The 20,276-nt window shown below is 45.2% G+C and overlaps 1 protein-coding gene across 3 annotated transcripts in view; it reads left to right on the top strand.

Moving 5' to 3' along the window:
- Positions 1 to 20,276, top strand: part of CHD2 (chromodomain helicase DNA binding protein 2) — a 66,478-nt gene that overhangs the window by 34,656 nt on the left and 11,546 nt on the right. For 2 of the 3 annotated variants that reach the window (XM_083371305.1, XM_083371303.1), the window contains 17 exons: positions 945 to 1,069; positions 1,344 to 1,560; positions 2,705 to 2,794; positions 4,748 to 4,938; positions 5,944 to 6,132; positions 6,336 to 6,498; positions 7,202 to 7,354; positions 9,084 to 9,155; positions 11,925 to 12,074; positions 13,892 to 14,040; positions 14,938 to 15,034; positions 15,212 to 15,304; positions 16,798 to 16,971; positions 17,540 to 17,715; positions 18,087 to 18,128; positions 18,509 to 18,648; positions 19,157 to 19,295. In XM_083371305.1, coding sequence (XP_083227431.1) covers positions 945 to 1,069; positions 1,344 to 1,560; positions 2,705 to 2,794; positions 4,748 to 4,938; positions 5,944 to 6,132; positions 6,336 to 6,498; positions 7,202 to 7,354; positions 9,084 to 9,155; positions 11,925 to 12,074; positions 13,892 to 14,040; positions 14,938 to 15,034; positions 15,212 to 15,304; positions 16,798 to 16,971; positions 17,540 to 17,715; positions 18,087 to 18,128; positions 18,509 to 18,648; positions 19,157 to 19,295 — 2,360 coding nt within the window. The remainder of the gene's footprint in view (positions 1 to 944; positions 1,070 to 1,343; positions 1,561 to 2,704; positions 2,795 to 4,747; positions 4,939 to 5,943; positions 6,133 to 6,335; positions 6,499 to 7,201; positions 7,355 to 9,083; positions 9,156 to 11,924; positions 12,075 to 13,891; positions 14,041 to 14,937; positions 15,035 to 15,211; positions 15,305 to 16,797; positions 16,972 to 17,539; positions 17,716 to 18,086; positions 18,129 to 18,508; positions 18,649 to 19,156; positions 19,296 to 20,276) is intronic. The other variant, XM_083371304.1, reaches the window with a different exon arrangement.

A 20,276-nucleotide genomic window follows, 5' to 3' on the forward strand; every position in this document is an offset into this window, starting at 1 on the left:
TTTCACACTTATGACCATTGCAGGATCCCCAGGGTCACATGATCAAAATTGGGATGTTTGGCAACTGTTTCATCTTTATGACTGTTGCAGTGTCCCGGGGTCAGGTGATCCCCTGTTGGGTCTTTTGACAAGCACACTTAGCAACTGTGTTACTAACATAAACAACTGTAATGATTCACTTAAGAACTGTGATAAGAAAGGTTGTAAAATGGAGCAAAATTCACTTAATAAATGTCTCACTTAGCAACATGAATTTTGGGCTCCATTGTGGTCGTAAGTCGAGGATTACCTGTATTCAAATGCGGGGGGGGGGGGAAGCAACTTTCACGGGCCAAAGTGATAAGTACGTAGTGATAAGTGATAAGTTTACCTTCTCTTATACCTGAGCCACAGCAGACACCTGGTTCCCATGAACCTAAATGGAAGGGAACCCAAGGCACATTCATTGCTAGCACCTCTATCTGTCCTGACTGCTATGCAACAAAGTGTATTTCACCAAGTTTGTGCAAGACTTGCTTGAGCATTAAACACAGCACAAATGCATGTTTTCCGAGTGTAATTCATTGTAAGCTTGCTAATAAGGCCAACTTTCAATCACAGCATTCCGGTCAAAATGCCGAAGGTCACAGAATGTGACAGGCATAAAATCATTCAATTCTCAGAGGGGAATCAAACCAACTGGATATTCAAGATGTGGGGGGGGGGCAGGTTCATTTAAAAACTGTGTTACTGACTTTAACAACTGCAGTGATTCGCTTAAGACCTGTGGTAAGGAAGGTTGTGAAATGGAGCAAAATTCACTTAACACATGTCTCACTTAGCAACAGAAATTTTGGGGCTCCACTGTGTTTGTAAATCAAGGACTACCTGTGTCTCCCCCTCCCCCCCCCCTCCGAGCAACAGGTCTGTGAAGCTGGGTGAGTGATGGACCTCTTTGTTTTCAGGTGCTGAAGCAAAGACCTCGTTTTGTGGCCTTGAAGAAGCAACCGTCCTACATTGGTGGGGACAATCTGGAACTCCGGGACTATCAGCTGGAAGGCCTGAATTGGTTGGCTCACTCCTGGTGCAAGTAAGTGAGGGCAGGCAGAGACCCCTTCCCTCCTCCAAAGAAAACAGAGTCCAGAAAGAGGTTTTGGAATCTCCCTGTAACCCCACCCCTTGATGACCTGAAGCAGTGTAATCTTGCTGATGGGTTCAGATGATCATTTATTTATTGAGCATAGGGACGGTCATCCATGGATTTGCAACATATATTAACATTTCACCTAGAAAGGGGAGTTCGCTGTGTGAACTGTGAAATGCGGCTAGGCTGGCTTGACCCCTTTGCTCGTCTGCTTCCTCAGGAACAACAGTGTCATCTTGGCGGACGAGATGGGCCTGGGGAAGACCATCCAGACCATTTCTTTCCTCTGCTGCCTCTTCTATCAGCACCAGCTCTACGGTCCTTTCCTGATTGTGGTGCCCTTGTCAACCCTAACCTCGTGGCAGAGGGAATTTGAAATCTGGGCCCCGGAGATCAACGTGGTTGTCTACATTGGAGATCAGATGAGCAGGAACGCTGTGCGTAAACTGGAGCCAAGGAAGGGGGATGAATGGGACTAGGACCGACTCTTTTATCTTGGGACAGATCTGTCGAGCCAGTTGCAGAGTGCAGGGCAGAGAAATTAAAGTGTCCTCTTCTTGTGTGTAGGGACGCGGTGGCTCAGTGGGTTAGGACGCTGAGCTTGTCGATCAGAAGGTCGGCAGTTTGGCAGGTCGAATCCCAAGTGCCACGTAGCAGAGTGAGTGCCTGTTACTCGTCCCAGCTTCTGCCAACCTAGCAGTTCGAAAGCACGTAAAAATGCAAGTAGAAAAATAGGGACCACTACGGTGGGAAGATAACAGTGTTCCGTGCGCCTTTGGCGTCTAGTCATGCCGGCCACATGACCACGGAGACGTCCTCGGACAAGCGCTGGCTCTTCGGCTTTGAAACGGAGATGAGCACTGGCCCGTAGAGTCGGAAACGACTAGCATGCATGTGTGGGGGAACCTTTACCTTTACCTTTTACTTCTCGTGTACTGGGTAGCTGGCATGCGGAGCTGTGCCCACATTTGCCTGGATGCTCAGATCCACTGTTGGATCTCTTCCTTCCTCTGTACACCGCCCCGAGTCCCTCGGGAGAAGGGCGGTCTATAAAAACAAACAAACAAATAAATAAATAAATAAACCCTGTTGAGTAGACTACAGTTGACAGCTGTCCCAGGACAGGATAGGAGCCGTGGTGGCGCAGTGGTTAGAATGCAGCATTGCAGGCTAATTCTGCTGACTGCCAGCAGTTTGATTCTCACCAGCTCAAGGTTGACTCAGCCTTCCGTCCTTCCGAGGTCGGTAAAATGAGGACCGAGATTGTTTGGAGGCCATATGCTGACCGTGTAAAAGGCTTAGAGAGGGCTGTAAAGCACTGTGAAGCAGGATGTCAGTCTTAAGTGCTATTGCTAAACTGAAATCAAATTTCATTTTGGCTTAAGAGAGTGAAGCGAATCAGGCTTTTGTATAAAAATAACAGAGCTATTGGATGATTAGGTGGTTACAATTAGCTCTGCTGGCTGGAGGAAATTTTGGGAGGTGAAATCCACACATCTACATATTTGCCACGCTTGAGAAACACAAGGTTAAGGGAATGGTGAGGTAAACCAACCAACCTGTTTATTTGTTTTACTTCAGATCCGTGAGTATGAGTGGGTCCACTCTCAGACCAAACGGCTGAAGTTCAACGTGCTGATTACAACGTACGAGATACTCCTGAAAGACAAGGTGGGTCATGGGCCAAAGCAGGGTTTTACTTGGAAGTAAAGCGGAACCATGGCCATTTTCTTTCTTCTGTCTGCACTAGCATTTTTGGCTCAGAAAGGGTGGCTGCTACTGGGAGTCAGATGTTTCAGAAAGTTCTAGAATGATTCTCATAGTTGGTTGGCTGCTGTTGACTTCTGGAGAACTAATCCATTCCTTTGTGGGTCTTTCTTTCTTTCTGTCTGTGTGTCTGTCTGTCTGTCTTCTGCTAGCCAGGAATGTTTTGGGAGCATTAAGTTGCAAAGGACAGTGATCAAAATGCCATGAATTCAAAGAACCTAATATGAGTAACGTTTGCATTGTATTTGCTCTTAAGGTGTTTGGGGGATTACCTTTTGCTTTCTAAGCTATCCTCCACCTGCTTTAGTTCCACACCACACTTTCGGTGTGTTTTCCAACTGTAATTTTATGGGAAGAAGCGGGTCTGTTTCCAAGACTTGTTCCAAGAGGTTTCCAAGGATTGTGATGTGGGCAGAGTGGTGATGGAGAACTTGGGAACTACAGATCTTTGTGGGGCTGAATTTTGTTTACCCTTGATGTAGGGAGGAATATTTCCACATAACATCTTCACAAAACAGTGTGAAGCAGTAAGCTGCCATGTTGGGTTCACATTTGGGCTGCTCCTTCTTCTATGCAGCTTATTAATGGGTGGAAATATGTGGAGATAGAGTACTTCTTCCAGAGATATTGTGATCCCCAGTCCATAATAGAAGAATCCCCCCTAGATCGCTTGCAGATCTTGCTAGCCCAGCTAAATGGAGAAGTTGAAATATCTCCACCAGGAGAATTTTATCTTGGATTGAATGTAGTTGAATATAGTGTACCACTAGCCAAGAAAACCAGTGCAGTCCTACGTTGCATAAACAGAGGGATAGAATCAAGATCACGTGAAGTATTAGCACCGCTTTATAAAGCCTTGGTAAGTCCACACTTAGAATGCTGCATCCAGGTTTGGTCACCATACTATAAAAAAGATGTAGAGACTCTGGAAAGAGTGCAGAAAAGAGCAACAAAGATGATTCGGGGCGGGGGGTTGACAAGCTAAAACATGTGAAGGGTTACAGGAAGTGGGTATGTCTAGCCTAATGACTTTAGGAACGCAGTGGCTCAGTGGGTTAGGACGCTGAGCTTGTCGATCAGAAGGTCGGCAGTTTGGCGGGTCGAATCCTGAGCGCCGCGTAACAGAGTGAGCGCCTGTTACTCGTCCCAGCTTCTGCCAACCTAGCAGTTCGAAAGCACGTAAAAATGCAAGTAGAAAAATAGGGACCACTACGGTGGGAAGGTCACAGCGTTCCGTGCGCCTTTGGCGTCTAGTCATGCCGGCCACATGACCACGGAGACGTCGTCGGACAAGCACTGGCTCTTCGGCTTTGAAACGGAGATGAGCACCAGTCCCTAGAGTTGGAAACGACTAGCATGCATGTGCGAGGGAACCTTTACCTAATGAAAAGAAGAAGTAGGGGAGATATGATGGCAGTGTTCCAATATTTGAGGGACTGCCATAAAGAAGAGGGGGTCAACCTATTTTCCAAAGTACCAGAAGGCAAAACAAGAAACAATGGATGGGAACTAATCAGGGAGAGAAGCAACATAAGATGAAATTTCCTGACAGTGAGAACAATTAACCAGTGGAACGGCTTGTCTTCAGAAGTTGTGGGTGCTCCATCAGTGGAGGCTTTTAAGAAGAGACTGGACAGCCATTTGTCTGAAATGGTACAGGTTCTCCTGCCTGAGGAGGGGGTTGGACTAGCAGACCTCCAAGGTCCTTTCCAAACTCTGCTATTCTGATATTTGGTATGTCACAACCTCTCACACTTGAAATACAGATGTAAGTCTTCCAGGCCAGATGTAAAGGGCTCCCCTAAAACGGCCTACCTCATTGCTCTACTGTAACCCTATCTGGTTTTTCCTCTGTAGACCGTTCTGGGAAGCATCAACTGGGCCTTCCTAGGGGTGGATGAAGCCCATCGCTTGAAGAACGATGATTCTTTGCTTTACAAGACACTGATTGACTTCAAGTCTAACCACCGCCTGCTCATCACCGGGACACCCCTTCAGAATTCCCTAAGAGAGCTGTGGTCTCTGCTGCATTTTATCATGCCAGAAAAGTAAGTTTGAGTCGGGAAGTAACTCTTTAGCCATAATGCAGGGCAGAAACCGCGAAAGCAAATGAAACCCAAAGCTTAAAGTTGCCTTTAGAACGAGATACGTTTAGAAGCCCAAATTACGATGCAGCAGTTCTCAGTACAAGCCTAGTACTAACTTATTAAAAATTTCTGTATCTCTTAGCCTACGGTGGCAAAAAAAAAAATAAAAGAAGCCAGGAAACAGAGAGCACTTTTTTTTTTGATAACAAATTTTATTAGATGACAGAAGCGTTTTACAGTGGGTGAAAGCTTCTGCCTTTTCGTAAGATTTTGTAGGATTCCCTGGTTGAATTTTATCCGTTTTATCGGTCTTTTCTGAAAAGACAACGTTCTTTTCTTTATTTTTTTTCCTTCCCCCCCCCCTTCCCTCTTTTTAACATCAAATGCTGGCCAGAGTCTCTATGGATCTGGGCAGCTTTCTATGTTAAAATTAAAAGGTGGGGGGGGGAAAATGAGGCTGATGTGAAATGCTTGGGACCTCCTCGCCAGTAGAGAGGAAGAATGAGCTGGACGAGGCTTTTTGAATCTGCACGATTGGCTTCGGAGATAGGCCTGAATGGTACTCATCCTCTCTCCTTCTCCCTCCCTCCATCTCTCCCTCTGCTTTTCCCTCCCTCTCCCTCTCTCTTTCCCTCTCTTCCTCTCCCTCCCTCCCTCTGCTTTTCCCTCCCTCTCCCTCTCTTCCTCTCTCTTTCCCGCTTTCCCTTTCCCTCCCTCCCTCCCTCCCTCCCTCCCTCCCTCCCTCTGCTTTTCCCTCCCTCTCCCTCTCTTTCCCTCTCTCCTTCTCCCTCCCTCTCTCCCTCTGCTTTTCCCTCCCTCTCCCTCTCTCTTTCCCTCTCTCCCTCTCTCCCTCTGCTTTTCCCTCCCTCTCCCTCTCTTCTTCTCCCTCCCTTCCTCTCCCTCTCTGTTTTCCTCTCCCTCTCTCTCTCTTCCCCCCCTCCTTTTGCCCTGCCTGTGGCTGTTCAGGTTCGAATCCTGGGAAGACTTTGAAGAGGACCACGGCAAAGGACGCGAGAACGGGTACCAGAGCCTGCATAAAGTCCTGGAGCCGTTTCTCCTACGCAGGGTGAAGAAGGACGTGGAGAAATCCCTGCCAGCCAAAGTGGAGCAGATCCTACGCGTGGAGATGTCTGCCCTCCAGAAGCAGTATTACAAGTAAGAGATCTTCCGGTGGTGGGCCAGGACTACCCAGCACAGGTATTTCATAGGGGCCTTTCCTGTTCGAGCAGGGGGTTGGACTAGAAGACCTCCAAGGTCCCTTCCAACTCTTGTTATTCTATATTCTGTACGTGCTGGCTTGCTTTTTTTGAAGCCGCCAAAGGGGATGAATCTAATATTGTTATCTGCTGACCCTTCAGATGGATTTTAACAAGGAATTACAAAGCCCTGTCCAAGGGAACACGGGGCAGTACTTCCGGCTTCCTGAACATCGTGATGGAGCTGAAGAAATGTTGCAATCACTGTTACCTAATCAAACCTCCAGAAGAGAACGAGAAGGAAAACAGCCAGGAGAGGCTGCAAGTAGGTAGAGCTTGGGGGAAGACCTCTGGTAATGTCAGCCCTTCCAGGTCAACCAGACAGGAAACCTAACTAGATGAGCTAATTCTGCGTTATTGTAAGGCTACATTTGCAGAATCTTGCAAGTCTGAAGGTGCAAATGTCCTGCTGCTATTTTGAGACCATTTTGTGGATCTTTTCAACTTGTGTATTGCTAAAGCCTGAATCTCAACAAAGAAATTAAGGATTTACTCAGTGATGGAACTCATAATATTGTTGGCTGGTTGTGTGGCTAAGCATGACATTCTGGAGAAGAATTGAGGTAAAGTGGAGGAAGCTCTGATGCATAACATTGTATAAGGCTTCCAAATATCTCAAAGGCTTCAGGTGATCTCAGAGGAACTTGAGATCTAGCCTGAAAGTCAGCTTTCTCTTACTTGAGCACATCAGACATATTGAACCAGGACTTCCTTTATCTCCAACCAACATAAACATCCATTTGGAGGATGGCAGGTTGTGGAAGACGATCTATAAGAAATTGTTACTGCAAGGAAACAGGTTCTGAGCTCATGGACAAGATGAATTAGAACATGGGGCACCCTCCTTGTATTCACTGTCATTGTTACTTCTGTCAATCCACTAAATCCATCATGATACTCAGTTGCTCGGTCAACTTTGCTCCATCAGGTTTTGAACCACCAACCTCATAGTCACTTTGTCTTCTTAGTCTTTAATCAGGAGCAGTGGAAAACTCATTCTTCTGGATAAACTGCTCAGCAGGCTCCGCGAGAGGGGCAGCCGAGTCCTCATTTTCTCCCAGATGGTGAGAATGTTGGACATCTTGGCGGAGTATCTGACCATCAAACACCATCCTTTCCAGGTGAAGACCAGGAATTTTATGGTTGGTTGGTTGGTTGGTTGGTTGGTATGGATAGATAGATAGATAGATAGATAGATAGATAGATAGATAGATAGATGATAGATAGATAGATAGATAGATAGATAGATAGATAGATAGATAGATAGATAGATAGATAGATGTAAAGGTTCCCCCACACATGTGTGCTAGTCGTTTCCAACTCTCCAACTTCTGGTGCTCATCTCCATTTCAAAGCCGAAGAGCCAGCGCTTGTCCGAGGACGTCTCCGTGGTCATGTTGCCGGCATGACTAGACGCCAAAGGCGCATGGAACGCTGTTACCTTCCCACCGTAGTGGTCCCTATTTTTCTACTTGCATTTTTACATGCTTTTGAACTGCTAGGTTGGCAGAAACTGGGACGAGTAACAGGCGCTCACTCTGTTACGCGGCACTCGGGATTCAACCCGCCAAACTACTGCTAAGCTTGTAAGCTACTGCTACTGCTTGTAAGCCGCCCTGAGTCTTCGGAGAAGGGCGGGATATAAATGGAATTAAAATAAAAAAATAAAATAAAACTGCCGACCTTCTGATCGACAAGCTCAGCATCCTAACCCACTGAGCCACCGCATCCCATAGATAGATAGATAGATAGATAGATAGATAGATAGATAGATAGATAGATAGATAGATAGATAGATAGACGCTGATGGACAGATAGATGAATGTGGTGGGGCAGCAGGAGGTGCTCAAGTGTATTTTTGACTTATGGTGGATAAGAGAGAAAGACCAACTTTAAGGGGGATGTTTGCTGATAATCATGCAGCCTTTCTGGAGGATCTTGGCTACATGGCAAGGGTTCTGCTTTCTATTTTCCCTTGCCAGGCATTGGAAGATACCAGATGGGAAGATTTTTATTTTTTTTCTAAGGTTGTTTGTTATTTTTTATTGTATTCAATTTTAGTGGTCCTTGCTCCAACTCCTGCCAACCTAGCAGTTCGAAGGCATGCAAATGCAAGTAGATAAATAGGTACCATTTCAGTGGGAAGGTAATACTGCTGGTCACATGACCGCAGAAGTGTCTTCAGACAGTGCTGGCCTTGAAACGGAGATGAGCACCGACCCTCATAGTTGGCAACGACTAGCCCAGGGCTGAGCAACCTTGGCTCTTTTATGACTTGTGGACTATGCTGTCTCAGGAATTCTGGGAGTTGAAGTCCACGAGTCATAAAAGAGCCAAGGTTGCCCACCCCTGGGCTAGCCAAATAAAGTCCGCAGGGACTCCTTTTTTATTATTATTGCTTTTAATTAATAAGGAAAAAAAGAAGAAGCAAAACACAAAAATGGAAATAGTTTTTAGAAAAAGGAAGAAAACCCCCCAAATAATAGTAGATTTAAGAAATATCAAAATGATGCGACGGTGATAACACAATAAATCAAGGCAGACAGTCTCCATTTTTTTCTTTTTCTTTTTTTTCGTAAACCCACTTTATAGATTATGTCTGGCTCGGCTGCAGGAACCTGGTCTTTCAGCCTCCTGGCCACCACCGTTCCCAGCAGCAGCAGTAGTAGCTTCAGCCCAAAGTTATTTTTACTCATGGTTATTTTTAGAATGTTGTCTTGCTCTAAGCTGAAGGAAATCATCCGGGGAAAGAGTTGAGTTTCTGGAGGAGAAATGGGGGCAGCTGGGGTTGGCTTGGAGGTGAAGCTTACCCTGGAGGTCCCCTGACCTCTTTGCCGTTGTTTTCTGCAGCGGCTGGACGGTTCCATCAAAGGAGAAATCCGTAAACAGGCCCTGGATCATTTCAACGCCGAAGGCTCTGAGGTACAGCTGTAAACTAAGTGGAGAGGCCTGGGAAGTGGGTAGCAAGTTGTGCTTCCTCGGTGGAGGTGAAGGAAGGTGTTGGTTGTGTTTCTTTGGGCAAGGGCCTGGGCATCTGAAAGGTCTGGAGGAGACTGGCGGGCACTGGGCAAGGGAAGGAAAAGTTTACTTTGGGCTTCTGCGTTGCTGAAGGACCAGCAGCCGTAGGTCACAGGAGTTGACTCTCAGCTTCGCGCCGCAAACAGAAACCTGGCTTGCTTAGTCAGCGTATCTTGGCCATGTTTTAAGCTTTGTTGACACTTCTGCTAGCTGCCTTATTGGAGAAAGAGCTTGGCAGCACAGAGAAAAAGAGACATCCCGGCCAATTAGAAGTTTACTCCAGGAAAAAACCAAAAACCCTCTTGGTACTTTTTGCTCCTCTCAACAGGACTAAAGAGAGTGATCTGCGATTTGTTGATAAGGAAGGAAATCCCACTGAGTTTAATAGGGCTTTAATTTCCAAAGTGAGACAAGAGAGCTGAAGTCTCTTTTAAAATGACGAAAATTAATGGGTTGAATCGGCAGGTAGAAAATAGGAAATTAAATGTCGATTGGTGGCCCCCAGGGGGAGGTCCTTCTCTGTGGGTGCCCCGGAGCTATGGAATCAGTTACCAGTTGAGCTCCGGACGGCGCCCGATTTTCGCTCCTTCCGTCACGATCTGAAGACAGTCTTATTTGAACAAGCCGGCCTGGCCTGATGGGGGATGGGTTGGGTTTTTATTGTCATTTTTAATATATGTATTTACTGTTTTTAGTTGGGCATATGTTTAATTATCTTTTAACTTTTGTATTTTTGTATTTTTTATATATCTGCCCTGTTCACCGCCCTGAGTCCTTCGGGAGAAGGGCGGTATATAAATAAAATTATTATTATTATTATTATTATTATTATTATTATTATTATTATTATTATTATTATTATTATTATTATTAATTATTATTATTACTTATTACTTATTATTATTATTATTATTATTATTATTATTATTATTATTATTATTATTATTATTAATTATTATTAAATTTGGAGCAACGTGCAGTCTTTGACTTATTACCCAATGGGGTGGGGGTGGGGTGGGGGCGTGCAGAATTTCCATTGCTAAACAAGGCAGTTGTTAAGAGAGCCTTGCACAATCTTAGGAACTTTTTGCCGCGGTGGTTAAGCAAATCACTGCGGCGAAATTAAATCACACAGTCGCTCAGCGACTGTGACTTTGACTTCGCTTGTCACAAATTTGGGAAGGTCCCAAATGGTCATCATACGACGGTGGGATGCTGGAACGGTCATAAATACAGGCCTGTTCTCAGGTGCCTGAATTATGAACACACGATTGGGGGGATGCTACAGTGGTGGTGAGCGTGAATGCTAATTGTAAGTCACCTTTTTCATTGTAACTTTGACCGGTCGCTAAATTAACGGTGGTAAGTCGAGGACTACCTGTACAGTTAGTCCTCCACTTACAACAATTCATTTATCCAAAGGTGCTTTTCTCAGGAGGCAACTGGACTTTCATGTTTTTCCTTTGGAGACATTTCACTTCTCAACCAAGAAGCTTCTTCTGGTGGGATCTACGGAGTCTGAAGAGTCAAGGCCAAGACTGTTCACCTTGGCCTTGTAGTCCTCTGTGTTCAGAGCTGAAGAAGCTTCCTGGATGAGAAGCAAAATGTCTTCAAGGAAAAACAAAGAAAGTCCAGTTGCCTCGTGAAAAAGCACCTTTGGGACAACCAAGACATGAACGTAGAGTTCATTTAGTGACTGTTCAGAGTTACAACGCAGCACTGAAAAAAGTGGCATGACCATTTCCCACGCTTACAGCCCTTGCAGCATCCCCCATGGTCACGTGATCAAAATTCAGACGCTTGGCAGCTGACTCATATTTATGACGGTGGCAGTGTCCTGAGGACACATGATCCCCTTTTGCAACATTCGACAAGCAAAGTCAATGGGGAAGCCAGATTCACTTAACAACCAGGTTACTATCAACCGCAGTGATTCACTTAGCATCTGTGGCAAAAAAAGGTTGTAAAATGTCTCACTTAGCAACAGAAATTTTGGGCTCCTGCCTGTACAGTCGCTGCATAACAGGAATGTGTTTCTGAGGAGGCCTCTTCTTATCTGTATTTTAATTTGCTGTTTTGCACAGGACAGCAGATCAGGCTGTCCTGCTGTACTAGTAAACCAGTACAGGTAGTCCTCGACGTACGACCACAGTTGTGCCCAGAATGTATGTTGCCAAGCGAGAAATTTCTTAAGTGAATTTTGCCCCATTTTGCGACTTAACTTGCCACGTTGGTTAAGTGAATCATTTCCGTTGTTAAATTAGTAACACGGTTATTAAGTGAGTCCGGCTGCCCCATTGACCTGGCTTGGCAGAAGTTTGCAAAAGGGGAATCGCATGACCCCGGGGCTCTGCAGCCGTCGTAAATGTGAACCACTTCCAAGCATCCGGTGGTCAGTGTGAGAAACAGTTGTAAGATCACTTTTTCCAGTGCCGTTGTAACTTCGCTCACTAAACGAACTGTTGTAAGTCGAGGGCTATCTGTACCTTGCGTAGAAGGTGTGTAGTTGTGGCACTACCCTTCATGCCTCCCTCCCATCTGCTTGGAATGCCCTGCTGGCACGTAACCCTTGTGCCCACAACTCTTGGCCCCCGACCAGGATTTTGCTGATGCTCCTCCCGGACCTCTGCAGACGCAGGTCTAATGTGCGTTCCCTTCGTCCCGTGTCCTTAGGACTTCTGCTTTCTACTCTCCACGCGAGCCGGCGGCCTGGGGATCAACTTGGCATCGGCTGACACGGTGGTGATCTTCGATTCGGATTGGAACCCCCAGAATGACCTACAGGCCCAGGCTCGGGCTCACCGGATTGGCCAAAAGAAACAAGTTAGTGGGAAACGTTCTCCTCTTCCTTTAGGCTTTCTGCAGATGGGGTGGATGTCAGTTCCTAGCAAGGGGGATTAGGGGTGAACAGAGTTGGAAGGGACCTTGGAGGCCTTCCAGTCCAACCCCCTGGTCAGGCAGGAAGCCCTAGACCATGGGTCTTCAAACTCAGCCCTTTTATGACTCATGGACTTCAGTTTCCAGAATTCCTCAGCCAGAGTGCCTGGCTGAGGAATTCTGGGAGATGAAGTCCATGAGTCATAAAAGAGCCGAGTTTGAAGACCCATGCCCTAGACCAGACATGTCAAACACAAGGCCCGGGGGCCAGATCCGGCCCGTGAAGTGGTTTCATGTGGTCCCCAAAGCCATCCTGGAAACAGTGAGGGAATGGTCCCTGCTGCCTTGGCCCTGGCCCAGAGACCCTCCTTTTGCCAGAGACCCCCAGATCTGTCCCACTCCTGCCCAGGCCCCCATAGGCACCCGTGATGCGAATGATTGTAGAGCTGGCTATGCCCACCCAGTAGGCCATACACACTCTAGCCACGCCCACCCAGTAGGCCACGCCCACCCTGGCCATACCTACCCGGCCCCCCGAGGGCAACCACAATGCTGATGTGGCCCTCAATGAAATTGAGTTTGACACCCCTGCCCTAGACCGTTTCAGACAAATGGTTGCCCAAGCTCTTCTTAAAAAACCCCCCAGTGTTGGAGCACCCACAACTTCTGGAGGCAAATCATTCCACTGATTAATTGCTCTAATTGTCAGGACATTTCCACATATTTCTAGCTTTGTTCTCTCCTTGATTAGTTTCCATCTATTGCTTCTTGTCCTGCCTTCAGGTGCTTTGCAGAATAGGTTGACCCGAAATCAAATTTAGGATCAGTCACCAGGATCAGAGATTCACTGGTTGACCCTTTCTTCTTGTAGCAACCCCTTAGATTTTGGGACACTGCTCCTTCTTTTCATTAAATGACACACGGCCAATTCCTGCAGCCGTTATTGATATGCCTCAGCCTCCAGTCCTCTACTTAAATACTTCTCCTGTTTTTCCCCACAAACAACCCTGTGAAGTTGGTTGGGCTGAAAAGGAGTGACTGGCCCCAAGTCATCCAACTGGCTTTCATGAATAAGGCGGGACTAAACCTCCAATTTACTAGTTTCTAGATTGTCACCTGAAGCATAGACCAGACTGGCTGTCTGCCACGTCAGTTGCCTCTTCCTGCACTGAGCAATGGAATTTAGAACTTGGGATGAAGGCAATTATAGTGGGGAGCTTTCCTACTGGTCATTTTGAATTTGGGCAAATTGTGGCGCAGACATACTTTACGTGTTGCTCTTCATCAGTTGACCCAATCCTACCTTTCCAGATTATATAGGCTGGCAAGGAAAAACTCTGGTTATTTCTTTCGTTGATTTTTGAAATAGTGAGCAGCAAGGTTAAATAATATTGATAGAGGGGATTTGTGGGGGGGGGGGCGGTTGGGGTGTGTGGGCTTGGAAGTCAGAGATTCAGAAGTTCCCCTAAAGGGGCTGCCTTGGTGAACATGGCTGAAAAAGCGACATCAACTAATCCAAAGATAAAATAATCCTGGTGGGACAAATTCTGGTTTTATTGTAAGGGGTTAGAAGCCGGTAGCTTTTGATATGCAGCATGCTAGTCCTTGATCCCTGTTCCTTCCCAATCCTTTAAAAAGGTCAGGTGAATGAGTCATTGAACTAGGGAGAGATCCAAAAAGAGATTTTTTGCGCCTCACCTTGGCTGCACCAGGGATAAAAAGCTACCTATATAGCTATTTCACGCATCCCCTGGATTCTGCAGGTAAATATCTATCGCTTGGTTACAAAGGGAACAGTGGAAGAGGAGATTATAGAAAGAGCGAAGAAGAAGATGGTGCTCGACCATCTCGTGATACAAAGGATGGACACCACCGGACGGACGGTTTTGGACAATAGCTCAGACAGATCTAAGTAAGGAGATGGGCCTCAAGGTGGCTCTTTTATGGTACCCTTTCAACGTTAATCTGGGAAGGTGATAAGACTTAGGCTTATTAATTGGGGTGAACTGTTCACTGGGAAGGGATGGTCTCTACCCCTATGGAGATTCTCAGTCATCCTGGTCATGGTTGCCCCAAAGGTGCTTTTTCAAGAGGCAACTGGACTTTCTTTGTTCTTGCTTGAAAACGTTTCACTTCTCATCCAAGTTCAAAAGTGGAGAAGCTTCTTGCATGAGAAGCAAAACGTCTTTAATGATGACACACAAAAAGTCCAGTTGCCTCTTGAAAAAGCACCTTTGGGTCTCTGCCTGAATAAAAGGCATGGGGAAGACCCTTTGGTTTACTATTGGGCTAAATAGAAGATTATAACTGCAGTAGATGCAAGTGGTAAATGTTACTGCCTTTATGAACAGGAGGAAAAATAGCAGTAATTCAGTGGATTCTGGAGCTTTCTTCAGCTTAGCAGGCAGTACAAACCAAGTCATTTAGCAACAATCCCTGTTGTGAAAGTTTAAGGAGATAAAATGAGATGGTTATATTTGTCAGCCAGACATGGTCATTGATACCTAAACACGTAAGGTTGCTGTCTTTTTCTTTTTGTAAAAAAAATAAATACAATTTATTGTAACATTGACTGTTTGATTTTTAAAAAAGACGAACAAGAATTATTTTAGCTACTCAGAATTGCAAATTGGCTAATTTTCTTAGATTAAAAAAAGATTAGGAGGTGGATGGGACTTCTTACCAAGGGATAAGGATGAGGAACTACGGTAGATTATTTGAGATCCTGGAAAAGTGAACTAAGATATGGTCCAAGTACTTGTGAACTGGAAAGCTTTGTGTAAGCCAGTGGCTTCATGTTTTTCTTTAGTTCAAACCCATTCAACAAAGAAGAACTGACCGCCATCTTGAAGTTTGGAGCGGAAGACCTATTTAAAGAACCAGAAGGGGAAGAATCTGAACCACAGGTGAGTTTTCTGATCTCTATTTCTGGGTGGAGATTACCTTGATTCTTCTTGGGATGTCATTTGTCATTGGCAGACATTTAACTCAATCCAATCCATTTTCATATCAGAACTTTAGAAGGACAAATTCAATCTTTCATACTGGTGTGTGTCTGACTGCACTCTTCCTCCTGCTTCCAGGAAATGGACATTGAGGAAATCTTACGCCTGGCTGAGACACGAGAGAACGAACCATCCACAAGTGCAACCGACGAACTACTTTCCCAGTTTAAGGTACAGGCCCAGAAAAAGGAGCATCAAAGATTTCAGAATTTGTAGCATTATCCGTGCAATTAAAAGGAGTGGTGTGGTGGCCTAGAGGTGAACACGCTCGCCTCCCACTCAGCCGGACAGTTAAGAGTTTAGTTAGTCCTAGGTGGCACCTTGAAAAATGCTCAATTATTGCCATCCGCTCAGTTACACATTGGGTGGCAATACACCATGTGATAGAAGAGGAAATTAATGGGTTTAGTATGAAGTGCCTTCATATTCATAAATGTTCCTTATGTGTAATTGAAATGGAGACATGGTGAAAGAAAGCCATTCATTGCATCTGAAAAATTCATTGCAAAGAAGAAGGAAAAAGAAAAAAAGGGAGAAGGGGAAGGAGGGAGGGAAGGAAGGAAGGAAAGAGGGAAAGAAGGAAGGAAGGAAGGAAGGAAGGAAGGAAGGAAGGAAGGAAGGAAGGAAGGAAGGAAGGAAGGAAGGAAGGAAGAATCTTGTCCTCACTATCTGGAATCAGGTTTTAAGCTGAATTAACAAAGTCTTCAAAAGTTTCAACACAACTTGGAACAGTGCATCATTTGAGAAAACCCTCAGTTAAATAACCACAGGGACAACAATTGATAAGAAAAAGAGTAATGGAAATTCGAATTTATGAAAAAAAACTCTCACCTTTTAATGTACAAAAATCCAAGGAAGAGGAACTTAACAATAGAAAAACATAAACAATATACTTAGATCAGAAATCACTTAGAGACTGGCAATTTCCTTTGTCATAAATATAAATTAATATTAATTACTATATTTAGTCATAGGGATTTCTTTTTCCCTTTTAAGTCCATGAATTTGTGCACCAGAGTTCCTCTACCCCCAGATCTTGGGTGATCCACAGCTACCAAAGTCAACATGTTTAGTTAGAAACATGAAATTAGCCCAGATTTTTGGATCTTCTGGAAACAGCCCCAGTTAAACAACTCAAGAGCTAGCTGAGATAGGAAGAGTCCTGTACAACCATCTTGAGGAGGAAATCTCAAGGCCAGAAGAAGTTTTGAAGCTGTGATCATTGAGGGAGGAAGAGGATGGAGAAGGGAGAGGAGGAGGAGGAGGAGAAGCAGAAAAAGCAGAAGCAGCAGAGGAATGAGGAGGAGGAGGAGAAGCAGAAGCATCCAATTTGTCTCTGGTGCATAGGTTTGCAGTGTACATACAAAAATTAAAGTAATATAATCATAAGATACCAATAGGTAGGAGAAGGTAGTAGAAAAGGTGAGAAGGATAATAGTAATGCAGCCTTACTACATGGTTAAATATCTTTAGAAATAAGACAGTTCTGTGGTGATTAGGTGTTCAGCAGAGTGAAGGCACGAGGGGAAAAGCTCTCTTTATTTCTAGTTATTTTGGCATGCAGTGCCCTACAGCGGCTTCCCATGGGGAGGAGTCGAAACAGTTGATGTCCAGGGTGTGATATGGAAGCCCAGTATGGAAAGCCTGGTTGTTTCTCCTCCCAGGTAGCAAACTTTGCCACAATGGAGGAGGAGGAAGCCGAGGTGGAAGACAAACCTGAAAAGGATTGGGAAAACATCATTCCTGAGGAACAGAGGAAGAAGGTGGAAGAAGAGGAGCGACAGAAGGAACTAGAGGAGATATACATGCTGCCGAGAATTCGCAGCTCAGCCAAAAAGGTAGCTTTTTTTGTACTGTATGACCTACAACAAGAGACATCACACCTCACCCTGGGTGGAGAAAACCCTTCCAAACACCAGCAGGATGGAGGCCCTTCAGATGTAGATGGCTCTGCTGGAGATGTTTAGCTTTTCAGAAGAGAACATTCACACTTTGTTGGGTGCCGAGAAACACACAGGCAAAGATGTTCCTGGGAACACACAGGCTCAAGGCAATGGGTGGCCTTGTGAAACTCCGGCTGTTCTTCCTTAAGTCTCCCACCCCTTTGTGGAGCATTGAGTGTTTGGGCTACTAAGTACAGGTAGTCCTCGACTTACGATCCCGGGACGTTGCAACGATTGTCAATGTGAACCAGTTGCCAAGCATCTGAGTGTAAATGACACGACCGTGGGGAATGGATGCCGCAACGGTCCTAAGTGAGAAAAACGGTCATAGGTCTGTTTTTTCAGTGCCATTTTAATGTGAAATGGTTGCTAAATGAATTATTGTAAATTGGGGAGGACCTGCATTTTGCATCCTTTGGCAAGGAGGATCTGTCTAACCCTGGCCTTTTTCTGGCCCTGGCAGGCTCAGCCCAATGACAGTGATTCAGATGTTGACCTAAAGAGAAAGCTACAGAGATCATCTGGCTCGGAGACGGAGACGGAGGAATCGGATGATGACAAAAGGCCCAAACGCAGAGGGAGACCTCGCAGTGCTCAGAAGGACACAGTGGAAGGATTTACAGACACCGAAATCAGAAGGTTGGCATCAGGATTCTTCTGGATGTGTTTTTCATCATTTGCCAGAGCCAGGATGAACTGGAATGGGTGGGAGGGATGCCCGGCCTACCTCGCAGTGAGGCCTGGTGGGGATGAAAGGAGGGGAGATTGCTCCGGTGGTCTTGAGCCTCCAGAGCAGAAGAAGAAAAATAATGTAAAAACCTTCTGTAGTCTCCCTTTGCTTAACCTGACTTAGTAAATATTGGGTAACTTGAGAGTTGCACTCCGGGCGCATCTGGAGGGGTTTAATTTGAGAGAGCGGGACGAGAACCACAAACAGAGGGGAAAACAAAATGGAGGCCTTTAGCAACCCTCTCTTAATGGTTGTTGCTCTTCCTGTCTAAATTCCACAGATTTATCAAGGCTTACAAGAAGTTTGGTGTTCCTTTGGAGCGGTGAGTGCCAGATGAGAGAGAAGGTGCAGTCTACTAAATTACAACTGCTGGGACATCAGAGGATTGGAGGGATGATCCAACCTCAGGCGCCTTTGGTTTCACGTTGTGATTTTATGTTTTAATCGCCGTGCGCCACTCAGAATCACTTCCGGGAGATGGCTGGCCCCATCAATTATTTAAATAAATGAAATGATGTTTCCCTATCCCCCCTACGGTCCTGCTAGGCTGTGTTCAGTTTCATCCTTGTTCTCTGGTAGCTGCTCTTAGTCCATCCATGTTCTGGAAGTGCTTTAAAATAATGTCCGATTGGTGCGTGTGTTGGGGGGGGGGGTGGGATTTGCTGTACAGGACCTTTGTTACATCCCATCTCCTTTTTTTAGACTGGAATGCATAGCTCGAGATGCCGAACTTGTGGACAAATCTGTAGCTGACCTGAAACGTTTGGGGGAACTTCTCCATAACAGTTGTGCATCAGCCATGCAGGAGTATGAGGAGCATCTGAAGGAGAACCCAACTGAAAGTGAGCAAGGGGGCTTTCTTTGATGGGAAAAGCGGGGTGGTCATCAGAATCCAGGGTTTTGAACTTATCTCTTTATATAAAGAAAATCAGCACCGTAGAAGTCCCTAAACTCTGCAACAAAACTAGTCCTCCTTTTTCAAAATCACCATCAGGCACAAAGGATCAGGACTATATGTTAAGTTGCAGCATAAAATATTTATTCAAGCCTCTATGCAAGAATCTAATCAACTAAAGTTCAGTACTAAATTGACACCAAATAAGAGTCAACAGAATTCAAGACAGAGCGACTTGGATTGTTTGCTACAATGCAAGGATTCTAAACTGATGACATGTTTAAATCCAACCCTTCACAGTTCTGCCTGCTTTTCTCCTACAATAACAGGCTGGTACTTTAGCTCCCAAATGGAAACATGTTAAAGTCTCGGGTGCTGATGTGCTCTTTAAATGCGACTCCCAACTCACCCCAACTGATTGTGACTAAAAACTCTCTGTGGCTCCTTTTATTCAGACAAAGGACCAGGGAAAAGAAAGGGACCCACAATTAAGATCTCTGGAGTCCAGGTGAATGTGAAAGCCATTATTCAGCATGAGCAGGAGTTTGTGATGCTCCATCAGATCATTCCATCTGACCCAGTGGAGAGGGCAAGGTAAGCATGACCATGTAAGACCACGTAAGTGTGTATCTGTGTGTTTATGTAGCAGCCTTGAGTGGCCCCAAAAGAATTTGAGGAGAAAAAAATCACACGTTGCTCTTAAACAAAATGGACCCTTAGGCAGTATGTTATTATTTATGCTCTGTTGACCTTTACGTTGGAAAAAGATAATATCATACATGTGAAGAGAAATCTAAATGGATTCTAAAATGTAAATATGGAAGAGGCAGCCATTACTTTGACTCGAGAGAAGGTAACCAAGTGAATTGCTGGATTAGACCAAGAGTCCAGTCCAGGATAATTTACCAGATTAGCAGCAGGTCTCCTGCAGTTGAAGTCTTTGAGTGTTTCTCTGCAGGTGTTTATTTATTTATTTATTTTATTTTAATTCCATTTATATCCCGCCCTTCTCCGAAGACTCAGGGCGGCTTACAAGCTTAGCAGTAGCCTTCATTCTATGTATATGCCTGCTCCTTGCCTTACGGCCGCAATGGAACCCAAAATTTCTGTTGCTGAGCAAGATTGCTGTTAAGTGAACTTTGTCCTATTTTGTGAACTTTCTTCCACAGTTGTTAAGCAAATCACTGCAGTTCAATTAGTAACACATTTTGTGACCGTAAGAACAATCAATCAATGGAACGGCTTGCCTCCGGAAGGTGTGGATGCTCCATCACTGGAGGCTTTTAAGAAGAGACTGGACAGCCTTTTGCCTAGAATTGTATAGGGTCTCCTGCTTGAGCAGGGGTTTGGACTAGATGACCTCCAAGGTCCCCTCCAACTTGGTTATTCTGCTAGATTCTTACAGGCTAGGCAGAAGACGGTTCCTCATCTTCTCCAGGGAAAGATAGGGAGAGATAGGTTTTTCTTCAAGATCAACACTGTATTGCCTTCTTTTCAAGTAGGCCTCAGTAGCTGGTTCCCACATTAATTTGGTCCCTTTTTGAAGCAGTTTAAGGAATGATCCTCTGCTCAGTT

This window comes from Vipera ursinii, assembly GCF_947247035.1.
Source record: "Vipera ursinii genome assembly, chromosome: 11".
Classification (NCBI taxonomy): Eukaryota; Metazoa; Chordata; class Lepidosauria; order Squamata; family Viperidae; genus Vipera; species Vipera ursinii.